At 42.8% G+C, this 20,738-nt stretch overlaps 1 protein-coding gene across 1 annotated transcript in view; it reads right to left on the reverse strand.

The window, feature by feature from the left end:
- STK32A (serine/threonine kinase 32A) overlaps window positions 1-20,738 on the reverse strand; it is a 383,738-nt gene that overhangs the window by 294,145 nt on the left and 68,855 nt on the right. The window contains exon 2 of the mRNA XM_077261153.1: window positions 1,470-1,525. Coding sequence (XP_077117268.1) covers window positions 1,470-1,525 — 56 coding nt within the window. The remainder of the gene's footprint in view (window positions 1-1,469; window positions 1,526-20,738) is intronic.

Genomic DNA, 20,738 nt, shown 5'->3' on the forward strand with positions numbered 1-20,738 from the left:
GATAAGAATAGGCTGCTCTAACTGCTGTCCACTGTATTATTCTGATCTAATACTGGAGAGGCCAGAAGTGCTGATGTAAAAAGAGGCTACTCACTTTGTTACCCACAATATCTACCTGATCTAATACTGGAGATACCAGTGGTACTGAAGTAAGAAGAGGCTGTCCACCCTATCTTTTTTGCTGTATCTATTACTAAAAGATACCAGTTCTGAAGTAAGGGTACCGTCACACAGTACCATTTTGATCGCTACGACGGTACGATTCGTGACGTTCTAGCGATATCGTTACGATATCGCAGTGTCTGACACGCAGCAGCGATCAGGGATCCTGCTGAGAATCGTACGTCGTAGCAGATCGTATGGAACTTTCTTTCGTCGCTTGATCACCCGCTGACATCACTGGATCGTTGTGTGTGACAGCGATCCAGCGATGTGTTCGCTTGTAACCAGGGTAAACATCGGGTAACTAAGCGCAGGGCCGCACTTAGTAACCCGATGTTTACCGTGGTTACCAGCGTAAACGTAAAAAAACCAAACAGTACATACTTACATTCCGGTGTCTGTCCCCCGGCGTCTCAGCTTCTCTCCACTGTGTGAGCGTCTGCCAGCCGGAAAGCGAGCACAGCGGTGACGTCTGACGTCACCGCTGTGCTTTCCGGCTATGGCGCTTACACAGTGGAGAGAAGCAGAACGCCGGGGACAGACACCGGAATGTAAGTATGTACTGTTTGTTTTTTTTACGTTAACGCTGGTAACCACGGTAAACATCGGGTTACTAAGCGCGGCCCTGCGCTTAGTAACCCGATGTTTACCCTGGTTACCCGGGGACTTCGGCATCGCTCCAGCGCCGTGATTGCAACGTGTGACCGCAGTCTACGACGCTGGAGCGATAATCATACGATCGCTGCGACGTCACGGATCGTGCCGTCGTAGCGATTAAAATGGTACTGTGTGACGGTACCCTAAGAGGAGGCCACTCACACTTCTCTCCAGCTTGTCTTTCTGATCTAATATTGGAGTTACTGGGGTGATAAGGTATGACGAGGTTGCTCACATTTTTGCCTGCTATGTCTATTTGTCTAGAGATAATAGGGGTATTGAGGTAAGAAGAGGCTACTCACACACTGCTGTCCACTCTGCCTTTCTGATCTAATATTGGAGATACCAGGGGTTCTGAAGTAAAAAGAGGATTTTCACACTGCTGTCCACCCTGTCTTTCTGATATAATACTGGAACATTTTGGGGTGCTGACATAAGAAGAGGCTGCTCACACTTCGTCCATACTTTCATGTTGAGGTTAAATAGTTATCCTATTAGCTTTGTGTTTGGACAGCATGAATCACCTGATAAGTACATTTCAAACTCTTGCCTTCAGTAGAATCATTTACATATCTCATGTGATTAAAACTAAAATTATATTTATGCAATTTAAAGCAAACTGTAATAAGAATGTTAATGAAACAGCTTACCTTTCCAAAGCTTCCTTTTCCAATAGCTCTTAAAATTTCAAAATGATTAAAGTTTACTGCAAAAAAGAAAATAAAACTGTAAATCAATAACATACTGCAGGTTACTTACACTCAATAAATGTCTATAACTAAACAGATCAGAAACCATCACCTGCTATGTCACAAGTCCTAAAACTCTTCTATACATTTCAGAATTTTTCTTTCAACTTTGAGTCTTCAATGTAGTATTTTAAGATGAGAAAGCCATTATCCATTATCCTAATTCATTTTGACTCTAGAGGAAATGTCCATAGTGACATAAGTACTTATTAATTTGTATATTTTCAGATATTACAAATATAGGCCACTTATCTTTGTTCAGAGGCCACTTTCACATAGATACAAGGTTGGCCTTTGCCACGAAAGTAAACCCTATCACAGTGATCAAAATAAAAAAAAATTGAAAATCAAATGGTTTTGTAAATTTTGTTGGAAAAATGAGAAATCGTTGTTCAATTTTTAACCCTTATAACGTCCTAACAAAAAAATTAAGTTTCTAAATTTGTGCTCTTGTAAAGTAGACATGTGGGAAATGTTATTTATTAACTATTTTGTGTGACACCACTCTCTGATTTAAGAGCACAAAATTATAAGTTAGAAAACTGCAAAATTTTAATTTTTTTCATAAATATATGTAAGTCATATTGAAGACATTTTACCACTAAGGCTGCCGTCACACTAGCAGTATTTGGTCAGTATTTTACATCAGTATTTGTAAGCCAAAACCAGGAGTGGGTGATAAATGCAGAAGTGGTGACGTGTTTCTATTATACTTTTCCTCTACTTGTTCCACTCCTGGTTTTGGCTTACAAATACTGATGTAAAATACTGACTAAATACTGCTAGTGTGACGGCAGCCTTACATGAAGTACAATATATCCCAAAAAATCTCAGAATCAGTGGGATGCATTGAAGCATTCCAGAGCTGTAACCTGATAAAGTGACAGTGGTCAGAATTGTAAAACTTGGCTTGGTCATTAAGGTCAAAATTGCTCGGTCTAAGAGGTAAAATTTGTCCTCCCGATCCCATACTGATGACCAAATTCAACTTCTTTCCTGCAGTTTAAATTTATTCCTTCCAAGGATTTCAACTTGCTTACCACCATTTTGGACATTAACCATTTTGTTCATAATCTGTGAAAAACATTGTTTGGTTTGAGAAAAGTGAATCTGCTTGTGCCAGTGAAATGTTCATCACCAGTTCATATAGGAATTTTGACTTTTGTCAACAATATTCAACGATGACCTGCCCTTAAAAATGGATTATGTGAACTCAGCCATATGGATAACATTGTTATTAGAATTTCTGACATGGGTGAAGTAGTCGTTGCCTTGGTCTCCACCATTTATCAGTCCCAGATTCTTATGATGTTTACCTCTACTTATAAGGTGCTTGCTAGTAGCACAGTTAATCAATTTTCTGAGCTACCCAACAAAGTGCTTGAAGAGGGTTATTCACAGGGTGTGATTACTAAAGAACAATTTGATTATTTAACTGTTAAGAATCCGATGATACCCACCATGCATGAAATGACCAAAGTACATAAGGATATCACTCATACCCATATGAGGCCCATTATCACTGGCATAGGCTCCGCGAATAAGCATCTGGAGGAAAGGTTAGATTCCCTTCTATTAGTACATCGCATATCAGGATATGTCAAGGATTTGATTGATATCTTAAATCAATTTTGTGGGAATATACTGTGTTCTAATTTTACTTGGATAAGTTGTGACATTATTTCTCTTTATACGTCTATTCTGCAATAGGTTGCTATTCAAGCACTTCAGTTTCATTTGTCCAGGTACAACCAGTACACCACAGATCTAAAATTTTTCATTGTTCAGGTCACCCAGTTTCTCATGAAACATATTTTATTTTTGATAAGGAATTCTACCTCCAACATAAGGGACTTTCTATTAGCAGCAAAATTCTCACCCTCTTTAGCCAATCTTGTCATGTCTTTTTGGGAAGTCAATTTTTGTACACATCCTGGAATCCATTTTTTTAATCTATTTACTGGTAAGGCAGATTTATAGATAATCTTCTCTTTATTTGTAAAACAGATATATGCCATATCATTGAATATATCAAGACCAATGATTATAATCTGAAATTCACTCTTTTTTTATTCCACCAATATTACTTTTTTGGATCTGCAGTTTTCTGGCCTGTCTGGACTCCATATTTTTTCATCCATATAAAGGAAACCCATTGCTTGAATACTATCCGCCACGCTACCAAAAGTCACCCCAATCACACTATCAAATCCATACCTGTTGGGGAATATATTAGAGTTTTCCGAAATTGCAGTGGAAATTTGTCTTGTGAACATGAAATAAGAAATGTAGAGTCTAGGCTGTTTGATAGAAGTTATTCCAGATGGATGTTAAATCGTGCATCTAACACTGAATGCGCCAAAGACAGAGCTAATCTGATTGAATATTATAAAAATAAATATTCCTCTGGTGTGTAACAAATTTCCCAAACCAGAATTGTCCATTTAATATAGAACAAAATGTTCTGCTATTAAACGATTATGAAATATTTTCCTTTACAGCATGAGGACAAAACCCTTGCTTCTTTCTTTAACTCTGGCTGTAATATTTAAGCAAAAAAGTTCCATCTTTGGAAAATGTTCTGTCACCTAGTTTCTGCTTAGACCTGCTAGACCTTATAATACATGGCTTAATTTTGTGGGTTTTTACCAATGTGGGGCAGGATGTTTTAAAATTTATAGATACGCCAGTCCTTGCCAAACCTTTTCAAATTCTGACAATGCTCAAAACATCACATTAAACAATTAATTGCAATTTCAAAAATGTAATCTACTGTATCTGCTGTGCAGTTTGTCACTTGCTTTACACTGGATGCACTAGTCATAAAATGAAAATTAGAATTAATGAATATCTAAATTACATTTCCAACACAAACAGCTTTGGTAATAGAAATACTTCTGCTTACAAGCATTTTATTACTTGTCATCAAAGACAACTCTGGATATTTGGCATTAAAAGGGAGAGGGACCTGCTGAGGGGCGAAGGTATGTCAAGGTTACTCCTCACCAGGGAGGCCTTCTGGATATTTTATTTGGGATCTAGATCCCCCGAGGTTTAAACTTGCACAGAGATATCATGTGCCATTATTAAGCAATCTATTTTTGTTTTGCTTATTTTTTCTATTTTATTTAGTTTTAAAAAAGTATGTTTTGTCAGTGATTTTTGTCCTGTTGGATTTATTCAATGTTGTTTTAGGACTGATGAAAAATGTTTCAAATAAAACCTTGAGGAAGAACTGTGTTGAGTTCGAAACGTATTGCCATGTTGTTTCCTGCTGCCTGCTTTAGTGTCATGGATTTTTAAATGTTTGAATAAACTTTGAATATGTTTTAATATCTACTACCATAGGCTGCAATATTCTCTCTCTTCCACTGCCCTCATGTGCCAGCTATGGAAGAGTAAATGGATGTTGCATATTGTGGGAGCAGTGACAGGTAAGAAGATTGTTTTTGTTTATTTTTTGGGGTGGAGAAACATTTCATAACAGAGAACATTATTACAGGCCAGTATGGTGGACATTGCAGGATGTAGGTCAAGAGGGAGGGCATTACTACAGGATGGAGGACATTGTAGGATGTGGGCCAGGACAGATGACATTATTATAGGATGTGGACTAAGACTAGGTAGGGACATTATTACTGGAAGTAGGCCAGAACGGGGGACATTATTACAGAATGGTAACCACAATGAAGGACATTATAGAATGTTGGCCAGTTCAGAGTACATTATTACAAGATAGGGGACATTACAGGATGTGGGCTAGGATGGGGAACATTATTACAGGATGAAAGCCAGGACAGAGGACATTATTACAGCATAAGACCAGGAAGGATGACATAATTTCAGAATGGGGGCCAGTATGGGGGACATTGCTACATGATGGGGGCCAATATGAGGGAAAAATTTACAGGATTAGGGCCAGGACAAAGGACATTATTACAGGATGGCATACATAATTTTTGCATGGGGACCAGAATGATGAACATTAGTGTTGAGCATTCCGATACCACAAGTATCGGGTATCGGCCGATATTTGCTGTATCGGAATTCCGATACCGAGATCCGATACTTTTGTGGTATCGGGTATCGGTATCGAAACAACAATAATGTGTAAAATAAAGAATTAAAATAAAAAATATTGCTATACTCACCTCTCCGACGCAGCCTGCACCTTACCGAGGGAACCGGCAGTGTTGTTTGCTTAAAATTCGCGCTTTAACTTCCTTACTTGAAGTCCCGGCTTGTGATTGGTCGCGCGCCGCCCATGTGACCGCGACGCGACCAATCACAGCAAGCCGTGACGTAATTTTAGGTCCTTCAGGATTTTAAAATTACGTTCCGGCATTGTGATTGGTTGCGTCGCGGTCACATGGGCGACGCGACCAATCACAAGCCGTTACGTCACGGGAGGCAGGACACGCGCGCATTTTAAAATGTATTGAAGAAACCATCCAACCCTTTTATAAAAGCTGTTATAGTGTCTGCCATTACTACCTCTTGTGGTAGAGCATTCAACAGTCTGACTGCTCTAACTGTAAAGAACCCTTTCCTATTTAGTTTCTTCCACCCATAATAAGTGCCTTCTGGTCCTAAGTATGGTCCTTGGAAGGAATGTCATGTGCCAGTCCTTTGTACTGACCACACATACATTTATACATGTAAATGAGATCCCCTCTGAGGCGTCTTTTTTCTAAGCTAAACAAGCCCAACTTTTCCAACCTCTCCTCATATGAGAGAGGCCTTCCATCCCTTGTAATAATCTAGTTGTCCATCTTTGAACTGACTTTTACTTCTGAATATCCCTTTTAAAATGTGGATCCCAAATGTGGATTGCAGGATTTTATCTCTCTTTTTATACACCCTAAAATCTTGTTTATTATTTGGTTACTTTGTGGTGGTCATATGTGGTCTGGTCACTGTGTAGTGAAAATCCCCCTTTTGTGGTTTATTATAGGTATATTAGTTTTGCTATAGAAGACTTGTTCAGTATTAATGCTGTAATGTGATATTTGTTATTTGGTAACTGTATGACTACAATTTAGAAGTATTACTTAGCAAATTATCTTACTGTCATGTTTTCTATGAGATTTATTTTTTTTTATGTATTTTTTTTAACATGGGTAAGACATATGTTTTTACAGAATTTAGAACACTACAAGAGCCCATACATCAGACCAAGCTACCGGTGAGAGCCCAGATCCATATTTTGCACTGGGGGCCATTGGACTCTAGTTGTGCCACTGGTTATAATGGTAAGGATAACATATAAATAATTTTTTTTTTTTTACTAAATATACAATATTTTAGATATAAAGAGCTTCAATGGGAACACTGTGAAACATTCAAGAAAATTTTCACCCTGCAATGAAGAATATGTAAGTTTGGCAGAACAGCAATATATTTGCATAGAAGCAGTGGAGATCTTACATTCTGAATGCTGTAGGTCATCGTTAAGATCAATGATGTACTGGGAGAAATTAGCTTCAGATGGTCAAGGACAAATTAGATATGACAAATTCTTGCTTGACTTGTCCTGCCTTACAAATTCAAGCATGATAGATTTTTATTAACATCTCCAGGGTGGAAATTTGTAGCAAAAGGCTACTAAACAAGGCCTGAAATACACGTTACCTACTGAAACCAATGCAATCTTGTGCTATCAGACATATTATACTTATTACGATGGTTTCAGGCTGCTAATCTACAAGATATGAACATTCAACATAAAAGTGTATAGCTATTAATTTTAAAACATGACACTGAACTGAAAGGATCTGACAAAGCTATTAAAATTATTATTATTATTATTATTATTGTTATTATTGTTATTAAAACAGAGCCATAATAAAACCTAATATAAATCCCAAATACCATCACCATACAAGGAAAAATTAATCTGAATCCTTTTAGGGATAATTTAATAAAGGTAGGAAAAAAGTTTGAAGTGACAATTCCTGTTTCATGTAGTGAAGGGGTTCTAGGGCATTAATGGAAGGTAACAACCTGTGTTGCTGTGGGTTATTATTAAAATGTTATCTCTAAAGTCATACGGTTAATAAAGTTACATTATTGGTGACCTGGAGTAGTAAATGGCTTGAAGTTCACAGTGGTGTAGGGAAGACCTGGGGAAACTGTGGCCTGTGGACCACATAAGGCACTCTAACCTTTCCAATCTGGTTTCCAGACCGGGACAGCATAAGGGCTGGTATTAATGGCCTGCGGGCTACCCTCCCCATTGCCATCTTGATTTCCTCAGGATGCAGATACTGTTGAGAATAATGAAGAGGGCACATTTCGCTCTGCCTTCCACCATTCAGTCTTTGTGACTACTGCTGTGCAGCCTTGGTCTACAAAGCAAAGATTGGAGCAGAGCATCGGAGGAACAGGGAGAGGTGAGTAGTGTTTTTTTTTGTCATTCACTTATGGGGGGAATATGTGGGGCCATCAGTATGATTATACTTTGGAGTTCATCATTCTGTATTTGGGAACTGTGTGGGATTACACTGTGTGATGGCCATCATAAAGAGTTTGAGGGCAGTGAGGGATCATACTGGGGGTCATCGTTCTGTGGTGAGGGCCTGTGAAGTGTCAAACTGTGTGGGGGGACCATGGTGCCCACCATAGTGTGTTAGGGCTGTGGGGGCCACCATACTGTGCTGACAGTTGTGAGGGCCATCATACTGTTCTAGGGGTTACCATACTGTGGGGGTCATAATTTTGTGTTTAGAGGATTTGAGGAAGTCATCATTTTTGGGTTTGGAGACTGTGGGAGATAATACTGTGTTGGAGGTGCTGTGGGGAGCCATCAAATTGAGTTCTGAGACTGTGAGGGTCATCATTCTGTGTTTAAGGGCTGTGTGGGATGATACTGTGTAGGGGACTTCAAAGACCATCATATTGTGTATGGTGAGCTGCGAGGGTCTTCATACTGCCTGGGGGCTATGGTGGACATCATAATGTGTTGGGGGACAAGGAGGATCATACTGTGAGGGTCATTATTTTTATATATAGGTATCTGCAGGGGACGTCATGATTCTGTTTGTGGGATCATACTTTTTGAGGGGCTATGTGGGCCATCATATTATGTGGAGAGCTGTGGGAGCCATCATACTCTGTTGGGGGGCTGTTGGTGATTCCACTGTGTGGGCAATCATTTTGTAGGGGCTATCATACTGTGTCTGGTATCATACTTTTTTCGGGTTGTGGGGGCTATTACTGCATGGGGAACCCGAGTCCAGCACACTGTGTCTGGAGCAGTGAGACCATCATACTGTGTGTGGGGGCATCATACTGTTTTGGGGTGAGCTGATGAGCATGATGCAATGGATGAATAAAGGGAGCAGTATGATTTACTGCTTTTTATAACCTTTATAAAAATCAGTTAATGATATGGCTTTGATCTGCTCAATAATAAGCAATAAAGTAACAATATGAATATGTTAATATTGAGCAGAATTAAATTCAAAGTATTACTTCAGCCCCAGTGATGAACCACCAATTGCGGCATGCCATGCAACAGCTATGGTGCCCATGAGCTGGAGGGGCCCTGTGTCAGAGCCCACTCTCCACCCCCCTCTGCGCATAAGAGCCTGCACTCTGCCAGTCAGCTCCCGAAATGGGCCTCCCTCCGGCCAACAGCATGAGAAATGATAATGGAGAAGGGAGTGTCAGCAGATGATTCCACCCCCCCATCATCCTTCCTTGGCATCTGACTTGTCAGAGCAGAGGGCGCAATGACCTCATTACAGCATGCCCGCTGTTCTGAAATGTGCAGCACTTCACTCCACACGCTCAGGAGAATAGTGCATCTGATGGAACGAGGAGAGGGGAGTATTGTATTTATTTTTTGAAATCAGTGACTGGTGGCCATAATAGAGTAGAGAGGACCATGGAGAGTGCATTATATTGTATGTGGGGCCATGGGGAGTGCATTATATTGTATGGAGGACCATGGAGAGTGCATTATATTTTATGGAGGACCACGGGGAGAGCATTATATTGTATTGAAGACCATGGGAAGAGCTTTATATTGTATGGAGGACCATGGGGAGAGCATTATATTGTATTGAAGACCATGGGAAGAGCTTTATATTGTATGGAGGACCATGGGGAGTGCATTATATTCTATGGAGGACCATGTGAAGTGCATTATACTATTTGGAGGGCTATGTGGAGTCATTATAAAATTTGAAAGGCTATGGGGTGGCAGCTACTATACTGTATAAAAGCAATTATATAGTATGAAGGTTTGTGTGGGGTGAAGTAAAATGTGCGGAGGGCTGTGTAGGGACCATTATACTGTTTGGAGGGCTAGTGCGAGCCATTATACATTTTGGAGAGGCTGGGGGCAGTACACTGTGTGTAGGCCCATTATACCTCATGGAGGGCTGTGTAGGGGTCACAGTTGGGTGATCAAACTGTGTTAAGGTCACCATACTTTGCCTTGGGAATTGAGATGGGATGCAGTAGGTTCATTATACTGTACATGTGAAGACTAATGTGGAAGAATTCACCATGTGGGTGTCATACCGTGCTTGAGGGGCACTTTTGTTGGCATCATACTTTATGGGGGCAATAAAAGAGGAATCTAGGATTTGAGTAGGAGGGACATTACTATGTGTGGGGAAACAGGGTATCAACAGGCGCCCAAGTCTGCTAGCCGAAACCACATGGACCAGGGATCGTTCCGCTTAACGCCCGCTCTCCCATTAAACGTGGGCATAATGCTACCCAGACAACACAGGGTTAGGGTTAAACAGTGTGGCAATACTTTATTGAACAACATCACACAATAGCAAACAGAACAGTCCCAGCAATTACCCCCAAGATGGTGCACATTACAGAGTTCCACCCTTCTGCTGACTCGCCGGGATAATGGTAGATGTTACATCAGAGCTCCAAGTGTTGCTATTCTACCTGTGATACACACACAGAGAAGTGATACCAACAAGCGTATGTAGATGACCGAGAACAGTCTATAGAGTCCACACAAGGTCCAAAGCCAGTTGACACAACATCAAGCTCCCAGGGTCGCTATTCCACCTGTGATACACACACAGAGAAGAGGTAAAGACAAGCATAGGGAGATGACCGAGAACAGTCCATAGAGTCCATACAAGGTCTAAAGCCAGTAGTCACTACCTGGCTAATCCATCCATCTCCATGGCACCAGGTGACCAGTGGGTCCCAAACCTGGCTTTCTCCAAACATATCCATGGTTCAGAGATGGTCACTGTATCAGATCTGTGTCCTTCCAACCAGAGCCAAAAATCCCTAGGTTGTTTTCAATAGAATCATAGATCCGTGTTCCTCATGATGGTACCAGGATGAATTGGCTACAGTCCTGTCTCTCGTCTATTGGGTGGTTTGCAGAAAGTTGGGCATGTAGCTCTGTGTCATGAGATCTGCTTTCTGAGTATCTTTATACCTGAGACATGTAAGCTATTTTTTAAATTACCCAGTGTCCTTCAGTCCCCCTCACAGCCTTTCTCTGTCTCCCTTTGAAGTCAACAAACTGTTTATAGAATACAATACACAATTAGCATATCAGCACACTGTAAACAAAGATAAACACACACTATGTACAAGTTACTATTACAGACTTACACAGTATGTTAAATAGTATATCAGTTTGCAAGTCTGTCTTCTTGACGCATCAGACATAAGCACTTAAATCCACAAGCCAATATACAGATAAAAAGTAAATTCTTCTTGGTTTGCAAAAACATAGTCGTCTGGGTAATTAAGATTCTTCTATGTAAACCCTGGAAAGTTGTGAGATATTGTCAAAGGTTTACCGCTCAGACCGTTTTTTGATCAATTATGGATTCTATCATTTCTATGACAGGGCAACTGCAGCAGCTCAGCCTGGAGGTGGCAGATCTATGCACTGTTGTTTTACACCACTCTAAGACATCAGGTTTTGGGACCGTGACTCTCAAGCAACATTAATGGAGCACAAGATCACTTTGTCTGACAGGTTCTCGGAGGGCGTGACAAGTTTATTGCTTTCAGGGAGGCCTGCAAGCTATACTTCAGGTTACAGGCTTGTTCCTCAGGAACCAAGGAACAATGGGTGGAGATAATAATCTCTCTAATAATGGTAACCCCCAAAGCATGTGCATTTTCTCTCCCATCTGACTCCCAGTTGCTCGAAGGAAGGAAGGATGACCTCAACTGCATCTCCCTGGCTCAGTCCACACTATGTCAGCTTTAGCAGGGAGCCCGGCCGGCGGAGGAGTATTGCTCTGAATTTTGGAAGTGGTCCACTGACACTAAGTGGAATGACCTGCACTCCGTAGCCAGTTCTGTGAAGGACTATCAGCAAGGGTGACGGTTGCCATAGCCATGTATGAGACTACAGTTTCCCTTAAGGCGACCATGTCTTTGGCTATCCGGGTAGATCGCCATCTTCACCAGAGACATAAAGAGACACCCCAATGTGTGGGAGGTCCGGGGCCAAGGGAAACCTGGTCTGAGTCATCTGAGGAACCTATTCAGTTGGGTGGGGCAATGAATTATAGAAAGCAGTATGTTGGTGCAAAGGGGAAGTATGTTTTTACTGTGGTAGAAAAAGGGTAATTTTGTCGGCACATGTCCTTCACTATCTCACTGTAAACAGCAGCCGGAAAACTAAGGTGACCGGGTTGTGGGGAGGTTAGTATCCTGAGTGTACATATCTCCCCGTGGGTAGGACACAATTTTTTCTGCCTGCTGAAATCCATCTGGGCAAAAATAAGGTGGTAGTTTCTGCCTTTCTGGACAGTGGGGCGTGGTTTAACTTGATCAATGCTAGGTTCGTCCAGGGCCACAAACCACATACATTGTCAAGACCTATACCCAAAGGTTCCATCAACTCTGCACCCTTGAGAAAGGGATATTTTATTTAAGTCTTCCAAGGGTGACATCTATAGGTAGGGGCTATGCACTCAGAAGGTATTGACTGTTATGTGCTAGAGGGTCTGTCCTCTCCTATGGTTCTTGGACTTCCTTGGCGCAATCTGAACAACCCTGTGGTAGACTGGCAGACTTAGGAGGTGGAAAGTGGAGTGAGTATTGTCAAGGACGCTGCTTTAGCACCTGGCTTGCAAGGGTGGACACCCAATCTGTGACCAAATACTTGCCTGACTTTGGGGATGTGTTTTTGGAGCAGGGGTGCCAAGAACTTCCTCTCCATCATCCTTATGACTGCACTATTAATCTTGTCCCTGGGGCCAAGCTGCCAAAGAGTAGACTATATAATATCTCTGGTCAAGAGAGGCAGGTAATAAAAGACTATGTCACAGAAAGTTTGGCAAAGGGTTAAATCAGACCATCCCCCTCCCCAATTGCTGCAAAGTTTTCCTTGTAAAAAAGAAAGACATGGGTTACACCCTTATCTAGATCTCTGCAAACTCAGTCAGATTACAGGCTGGGATTTGTATACGCTCACTCTCAACACGGACCTCTTTAATCAGATGGAAGGCTTTCTAAACTGGATCTCAGGGGGCGTATAATTGCATTCGTATTAAAGAGGGGGATGAGTGGAAAGCAGCTTTCAATACGCCTAAGGGACGCTATGAGAAGCTTGTGATGACATTTGAGTTGACTAATGTTCCTGCCGTCTTTTAGCACTTTGTAAACAACATCTTTAGTCACCTGGTAGGTAGATTTGTTGTAATGTATCTTGATGACATATTAATATATTCACCTGACCTCAAGTCACAGAAGGTACATGTCAGGCAGGTCTTACAAATACTCAGAGCCATTACATTATTTATCAAACCAGAGAAATGTATATTCTCGGTTGAAGAGATCCCTTTTCTAGCATATGTCTTATGGTCCACCAGTTTTCGCATGGATCTGGCAAAAGTGGTACTGGATTGGGATCATCTGGAGAATTTGACGGCATTACTTAAGTTTTTGGGTTTCGCTAACTACTACAGTAAGTTCACCAAAAACTTTTCGTTAGTGGCAAAACCTCTGACATATATATGCCCAGGAATACGACAAACTTTTCCAAGTGGTCTAGTGGAAGGAGTATTTTGCATTTGCACCGATTCTCATTCAGCCTGACGTCACTCAGCCTTTTGTAGTAGAAGTTAACGCGTCTGAAGTGGGGTGGGGGCAGTATTGTCGAAGGGTGCGCCTCCTGGTAAATGGCGTTCATGTGCATACTTTTCTAAAAAATTGTCATCTGCGTAGATAAATTATGACATTGGTAACAGGGAACTCTTGGCTATTAAGTGGACCTTTGAAGAGTGTCATCAGTTTCTGGAGGGGGCTGTTCATCTGGTTATGGTAATCACTAGGGTTGAGCGAAACGGATCATTCATTTTCAAAAGTCGCCGACTTTTGGCAAAGTCTGTTTTCGTGAAACCCGACCCGACTCCAGCGTGGGATCGGCCACATGGTCGGCGATCTTGGCGCCAAAGTCGCATTTTGTATGACGCCTTCCCCGCCATTTTTTCATCCAATTAAGGAGTGTGGGCAGCGTGATGACATAGGTTCCGGCCTGGTTTCTGCGGCGTCATAGAGCCATATTACCGTTTGGGCTTCAGTGATTTCCGCAGTCAAACACAACATATGCTTTGCACGGAGAGAGAGAGAGAGAGAGAGAGAGAGATATTAAGTAAATGTAAAAAATAATCCACATTGACTTGCATTGGGTTTCGTGTTCCGGTCCGGAACCCGACTTTACAGTAGAATCGGCCGATTTCACGCGATCCGACTTTCGAGAAGGTCGGGTTTCACAAAACCCAACTCGATCCTAAAAAAGCAAAAGTCGCTCAACCCTAGTAATCACGGATCATAAAAATCTCGTATATCTAGAGTCTGCAAAACATCTCGACAAGCAAGATGGGCATTGTTCTTCACCAGGTGTAACTTTTTGTTACATATAGGTAGGGGAACAAGAACATTAAGGCGGATGCCTTATCTCATGGGTTTCCTGAGGGTGGAGATAATTGTGTTCCTATACTATAAAAAGGGGTTGTTATTGCATCTATATGCTCCGATCTTAAGAAAGAGGTGATTGAGGCTCAGGAGGACACTCCTGTGGCCTGTCAGTTAGGGAAACTGTACCTCTGAATCTCCATCTGAGAGTTCTTATGAACATCATGATTCGGTCTTGGCCTGACATCCCAGTAATAAAGCCACCACAGACCTTCTTACTCTATGTTTTTGGTGGTCAGGGGTACATCAGGATGTCCAGAAGTATATAGTCACCAGCAGTGTCTTTGCACGCTCTAAAACCTCACATACTTGTCAGTCTGGGTCTCTACATTGGCGATTTCCAGTAGACCTTGGACTCATTTATAGGTCGATTTTATCACTGATCTACCGTGTTGGCATGCAATACTTTAATTTTGATGGTGGACGACAGATTCAGTAAAATGTCACATTTTATTGCGCTACACACTTTACATAGCGCCAAGACCTTGGTGCAAATTTTTATCAGTGAGATTGTAAAATTACATGGGATCCCTACTGATATTATTTCTGACCAGGGGTGCTGTTTATTTCCAAATTTTGGAGGGCATATTGTACTCATTTGGTTATCCACCTGTCATTCTCTTCAGCATTTCAACCTAAGTCCAATGGGCAAATTGAACAGGTTAACCAGAATCTTGAGACTTATCTTAGGTGTTCTGTGTCTGAGAATCAAGAGGATTTGGTTATCTACTTGCCGCTAGCTGAATTCGCAGTAAATTATTATTGTCATGAGTCTACTGGTAAGTCCTCATTTTTCAGGGCATACAGATTTCATCCTCAGTTCAACTCATTTAATAGGAATCTTTCTTCTTGAATACCTGAAGAAAGATGATTTTCATCACCAATTACGTCTATGAGAAAGGGGTTATTGATAATTTGAGGAAGATGGGTCCAAATATAAGAGTGTGGTTGATCGGAGACATTTGGTGGGTCCGAACCAGTGTGTTGGTGACTTGGTGTGGTTGTCCTCAAGGAACATTATGTTGAAGGTTCCCTCTTGGAAACTAGGTCCCAGGTTCATTGGTCCTTATAAGATTGTGACCGTCATCAATCACATAGCATTCCACCTTGCCTGGCTGCTCACTTTTAGGATCCATAATTTGTTTAATTGATCTCTACTCAAAAAATACATTTAAAGAGACCAGCAATATAAATCTGAATAAATATACTTAACTCAAAATTATTATCAAAAAAGGAGATCAAGAGTTTTTAAGTATAAAAAATATATTTTATTACGTATAAAACTAGAATTTAGACAAATTTTAATCATTACAATGGTATAAAGACAATGTGTCAATTTGTATGGAAAAGAACGTGATCCAACCAGGTGACAGCGCAGCGGTCACTCTCCCCAACCGCTCCCAGGTCTGACATTCTGAAAGCATGGGTAATTAACTCTTATACTTTAGTACTTTATATGTGCAGTTTCTCATTTGATTATATGTGCGATACTTACCGTTGCTAGACTAGCGCTGTTGGGATCATTATATCCTCACTCCTGTCGCACTTTTTTAAATAAGAGCGTTTAGTGCTATTTTGTACACTCCTATTTGGCGGTAACTGCTTGGAAACTTGTCACATAGTCAGACCTGGTTCAGTGATCACGCTGCACTGTCACCTGGTTGGATCACGTTCTTTTCCATACAAATTGACACATTGTCTTTATACCATTGTAATGATTAATATTTGTCTAAATTCTAGTTTTATATGTAATAAAATATATTTTTTATACGTAAAAACTCTTGATCTCCTTTTTTGATGTCAAAAAATACATTGCGTCCTCTGTACCATCACCTTTATCACAATCTCCAGTCATTGAGAATGGAAATTTGACATTTCAAATAGCCAAGATTGTTGATTCTCGCTTAGTTCATTGGTCGCTTCAGTATCTGGTATACTGGAATGGATACGTGTCATGTCGGACGCTGTTCACACTAGGGCGTCCGACAAACAGTGGTAATTCCGCTTTTGTCCACTATGCGCTCAATGGCATCGGCTAGATTTTTTCTAGCTGTTCCGGGGTTAATTTAGCTCTTGCCTACCTAGGCTTCCCGTGACATTATAATCGGCCTTAAAAGAAAAAAAAAAAAAAAAGAGTTGCTTTTTTTGTCATGGATCCTATGACTTCCATAACCCGCCAGTTGGAGGCGCTGTCCCTACAGGTCACTGAGCTGAAGGGGGCAGTTCAGCATCAGGGTCTTGTAGTATCTAAACTGCAAGCTGAATCTGCAGGCAGAGTTGCTGAGCCCAAGTTTCCTTTGCCTGAAAGGTTTGCTGGGGAACGCAGTAAATTTGTTTCTTTTCGTTAATCTTGTAAATTATATTTTCGTATGCGCCCGATCTCCTCAGGTAACGAGGCTCAGCGTGTGGGCCTGGTGCTGTCATTACTGAACGGGGATCCTCAAGCATGGGCGTTTTCTTTACCTTCTGATTCTGCTGCTTATAACTCAGTGGAGAGTTTTTTTCTGCTCTTGGACTCATTTACGAGGATCCCGACAGAATGGGTCTAGCAGAATCTAAAATTCGCAATATCTGCCAGGGGGAGCGTATGGCGGAGGATTACTGTTCTGAATTTCACCGCTGGGCAGTAGATACACAGTGGAATGATCCTGCTTTGCGAAGTCAGTTTGTTCATGGGGTTTCAGGAAAGGTTAAAAAAGCCCTTCTAAGGTACGAGACTCCTGCTTCTCTAGAATCCGCTATGAGTCTTGTTATCCGCATTAATCGCCATCTGCGTCAGGGGGTGCAAGAGACGCTGTCTATGGGAGAGAGCGTAGGTACACGTGAGGTTGCTGCAGGTGAGCCCACGGAGCCTATGCAAATTGTAGGGGTGTCTCATGTGAAGCATCATGCCCCTTTGCTCAGGAAGCAGAGAGCCTGTTTTTTGCTGTGGTAAAACTGGTCATTATGTCAATAATTGTCCTCTGCTATCTATGAAAAGCGCAACAGCGGAAAAACTTTTAAGCTCAGAGGGTGTGGAGGTGGCCAGTCTGAACTTATGTCAATCCTCCATTGTGGTTTCTCAATGCATGCTCCCAGCCAAAGTTATGGTCGCTGGCAGAGAGCTGCCAATCACTGTGTTTGTGGATAGTGGTTCTGCCTCTAATCTTATTGATGAGGAGTTTGCGCACACCGCCGGTTTCAGGATCGAAAAACTGCCTCATCCTATCCAGGTGGTCACCATCAATGCCGCTCCTCTCTCACAGGGGGAGATTACTGAGTTTGTGGCTGAGGTTAAACTCCACATTGGGGCCCTACATTCGGAGCAAGTTACATGTAGGGTGCTCAGTAATCTGCCTGCACAAGTGGTTCTGGGTTTTCCATGGTTGGCTATGCACAACCCGGTGATTGACTGGAAAACCCAGGATATCATCCAGTGGAGCGGATTCTGCCAGGAGAATTGCCTGGCCACGTGTGTTTCCGCTGTGACTCCTAGTATTCCTGAGTCTCTGCTGGATTTCGCAGATGTGTTTTCTGAGAGGGGCTGTTCAAAAGTGCCCCGACCTGGGTCTAAGAACTCTAAGGCGAATACTTTGTCCAGGTGTTTTCTGGGGGAAGAACCTCGGGAAGAACCGGTACCCATCCTCCCAAAAGGTGTAGTGGTCTCGGCAATCGCGACAGTGGTTGAGGCTGAGGTTGCCGAGGCTCAGGAGGAAGTACCGCCAGAACTTCCCGTTAACAAATCGTTTGTACCGCTCCATCTTCGCCTAAATATATTGGCTGAGCATCATGATGCTGTCCTGGCTGGTCACCCAGGAGTTAGGGGTACTTTGGAGTTGGTGTCACGTCGGTTTTGGTGGCCCAAAATCCGACAGGATGTGGTTTCATACATGTCAGCATGTACCACGTGCGCTAGGGCTAAAACGCCCCACTCCCGTTCTGCTGGCACACTACTTCCTCTCGAGGTATCCAGTAGGCCATGGACGGAGGTCTCTGTGGAGGGGGACTTGTTAGGAGCACAACTGTCCTCTGTCTGGAGGAAAGTAAAACAGCGCCTGTTGAGCGGGGGTGCAAAGTACAAATGTGTGGCTGACAGTAGACGTGTGCCAGGTCCGGACCTGAGTGTGGATGACTGGGTGTGGTTGTCCACAGAAAACATAAGACTCAAAATACCATCCCTTAAATTGGGTCCTAGGTTTATTGGTCCATTTAGGGTCGCCGCCATCGTTAATCCGGTTGCCTACCGGTTGCGGCTCCCTACGGTATATAAGATTCACAACGTGTTCCACAGATCGTTATTAAAAAAGGTGGTGGGTTCTGTGGACGCTGCGGCGATGCCTCCTCCAGTCTTGGTGAATGGCAGTTTAGTGTTTGAAGCCTCCAAAGTGGTTGACTCTCGAGTGGTGCACCGCATGTTAGTACCTGGTACACTGGCGTGGTTATGGGCAGGAGGAGAGGTCGTGGGTACCTGCCTCGGATATACATGCGGACCGGCTGGTCAGTATGTTTCACCGCCGCCATCCGGACAAGCCGGGTCCTATAAGTCGTGAGGGCCCTGGGGTCCCTCGTAGAAGGCGGGGTACTGTCATGTCGGACGCTGTTCACACTAGGGCATCCGACAGACAGAGGTAATTCCATTTTTGTCCACTATGCGCTCAGTGGCGTCGGCTAGATTTTATCTAGCTGGTCCGGGGTTAATTTAGCTGGTGTTCGGATTGGAAGCTGGGTCACGCCCACTGCCTTTAAATAGTTCTTCTGAACATTGGGCGTCGCCGATTATAGCTTCTGTCTAGTGCTTGGTTATCTCGGTCTGGAGTGGTGGTCTAGGAAAAGGAGTATCGTATCTGGTGGTGTATATTTCCCTTTGTTATATTTTCCGTTATCCTTGTCTGTGCTAACTGTGGGTATTGGTTAGTGGTCTCTTCACTGGGTGGTGGGTGGAGGTTTCAGCCTAGGGTTGAAACAGGAGATAGGGTGAGGGTGGAGGCCCAGACATGCACACCATCAGTGTAAACTCTGGGAGAGGGTCAGTCAGGGTTTCCCAGAGTTGAGGGAAATCGCAGAGGCCTGGGTGAGTAGCTCTTACCTACCTAGGCTTCCCGTGACAATACGGTCCAGAAGAGAGGATGAGGATACCAGCATCTGACATCCATGCTGCCAGGTTGAGCTGGTCTTTTCACGTGGCACACCCTGATAAACCCAGTTCTGAGGTTCTGGAGGTCCCTCGCAGAAGAGGGGTACTGTCACAGGTGTACCGCGACAGAGAGGAGCAAGAAGACCGCAGCATCTGATTTTTCCTACTCCTGTACTAATTAGAAGCACTTCACATTCATTTTTTAAATTTATTTTCATTTTTATTTGTAAGGTTTAATCTGCTCAGTTGAGAGCTCCTAGAAACTTTCTTGCATTAAAATTCTCAGCTGTGCACTGTTAGCCACTTCCATCTCCTATATAAACTGGGTTCAGGCTAGCATTCATTGTCAGAGTAGCTTATGCTGCATAGCTGGAGGTTGCTAGTGGTTATTGGAAAAGGCATTTGGTGGATTTATCTGTGACTGTTGCTTGGTTTTGAGTGTGTGATAATTTCCTTTTTCTCCTACTTTGCTTTAACTCCATCCTCCACTCCCTGGTGTTTAACTCTGTTGTTTATGTGTGTATGTTTGTATGATTGGCATTTTCCCCTGTTCATATTAACATGTTAGTCTGGTTGGTGTATTACGGTAAACTACTTCTCCCCTCTTCCCTGGGTGGGTGAAGGGTACAGACTGAGGGTGGATGCAGGAGATAAGGCAAGGTACGTGGCCCCGGCATCTTCACCATCAAAAGTAATCCATGGAACAGGGCAAGTAAGGGCACCCCTAGCGTTAAGGCCCCGTCTCACTTAGCGACGCTAAAGCGATCCCGACAACGATACGACCTGTCAGGGATCGTTGCTGCGTCGCTATGTGGTCGCTGGTGAGATGTCAAACAGTGAGATCTTCCCAACGATCGCTGCTGCGATCTCACTGTTTGACATCTCACCAGCGACCTGTAGCGACCTGTACAACGATGTCACATGGGAGCTATTATGACGATTCAGTGTCTGAGTCGTCAACGAGGTCGTTGGTAAGGTGTCAAACACAGCGATGTGTGCTACCCAGCGGGACCTCAATGATCAAAAAAAGGTCCAGGCCATTCCGACACGACCAGCGATCTCACAGCAGGGGCCTGGTCGCTGCTACGTGTCACACATAGCGAGATCGCTACTGAGGTCGCTGT

The sequence above is a fragment of the Ranitomeya variabilis genome, chromosome 5 (genome assembly GCF_051348905.1).
Source record: "Ranitomeya variabilis isolate aRanVar5 chromosome 5, aRanVar5.hap1, whole genome shotgun sequence".
Classification (NCBI taxonomy): Eukaryota; Metazoa; Chordata; class Amphibia; order Anura; family Dendrobatidae; genus Ranitomeya; species Ranitomeya variabilis.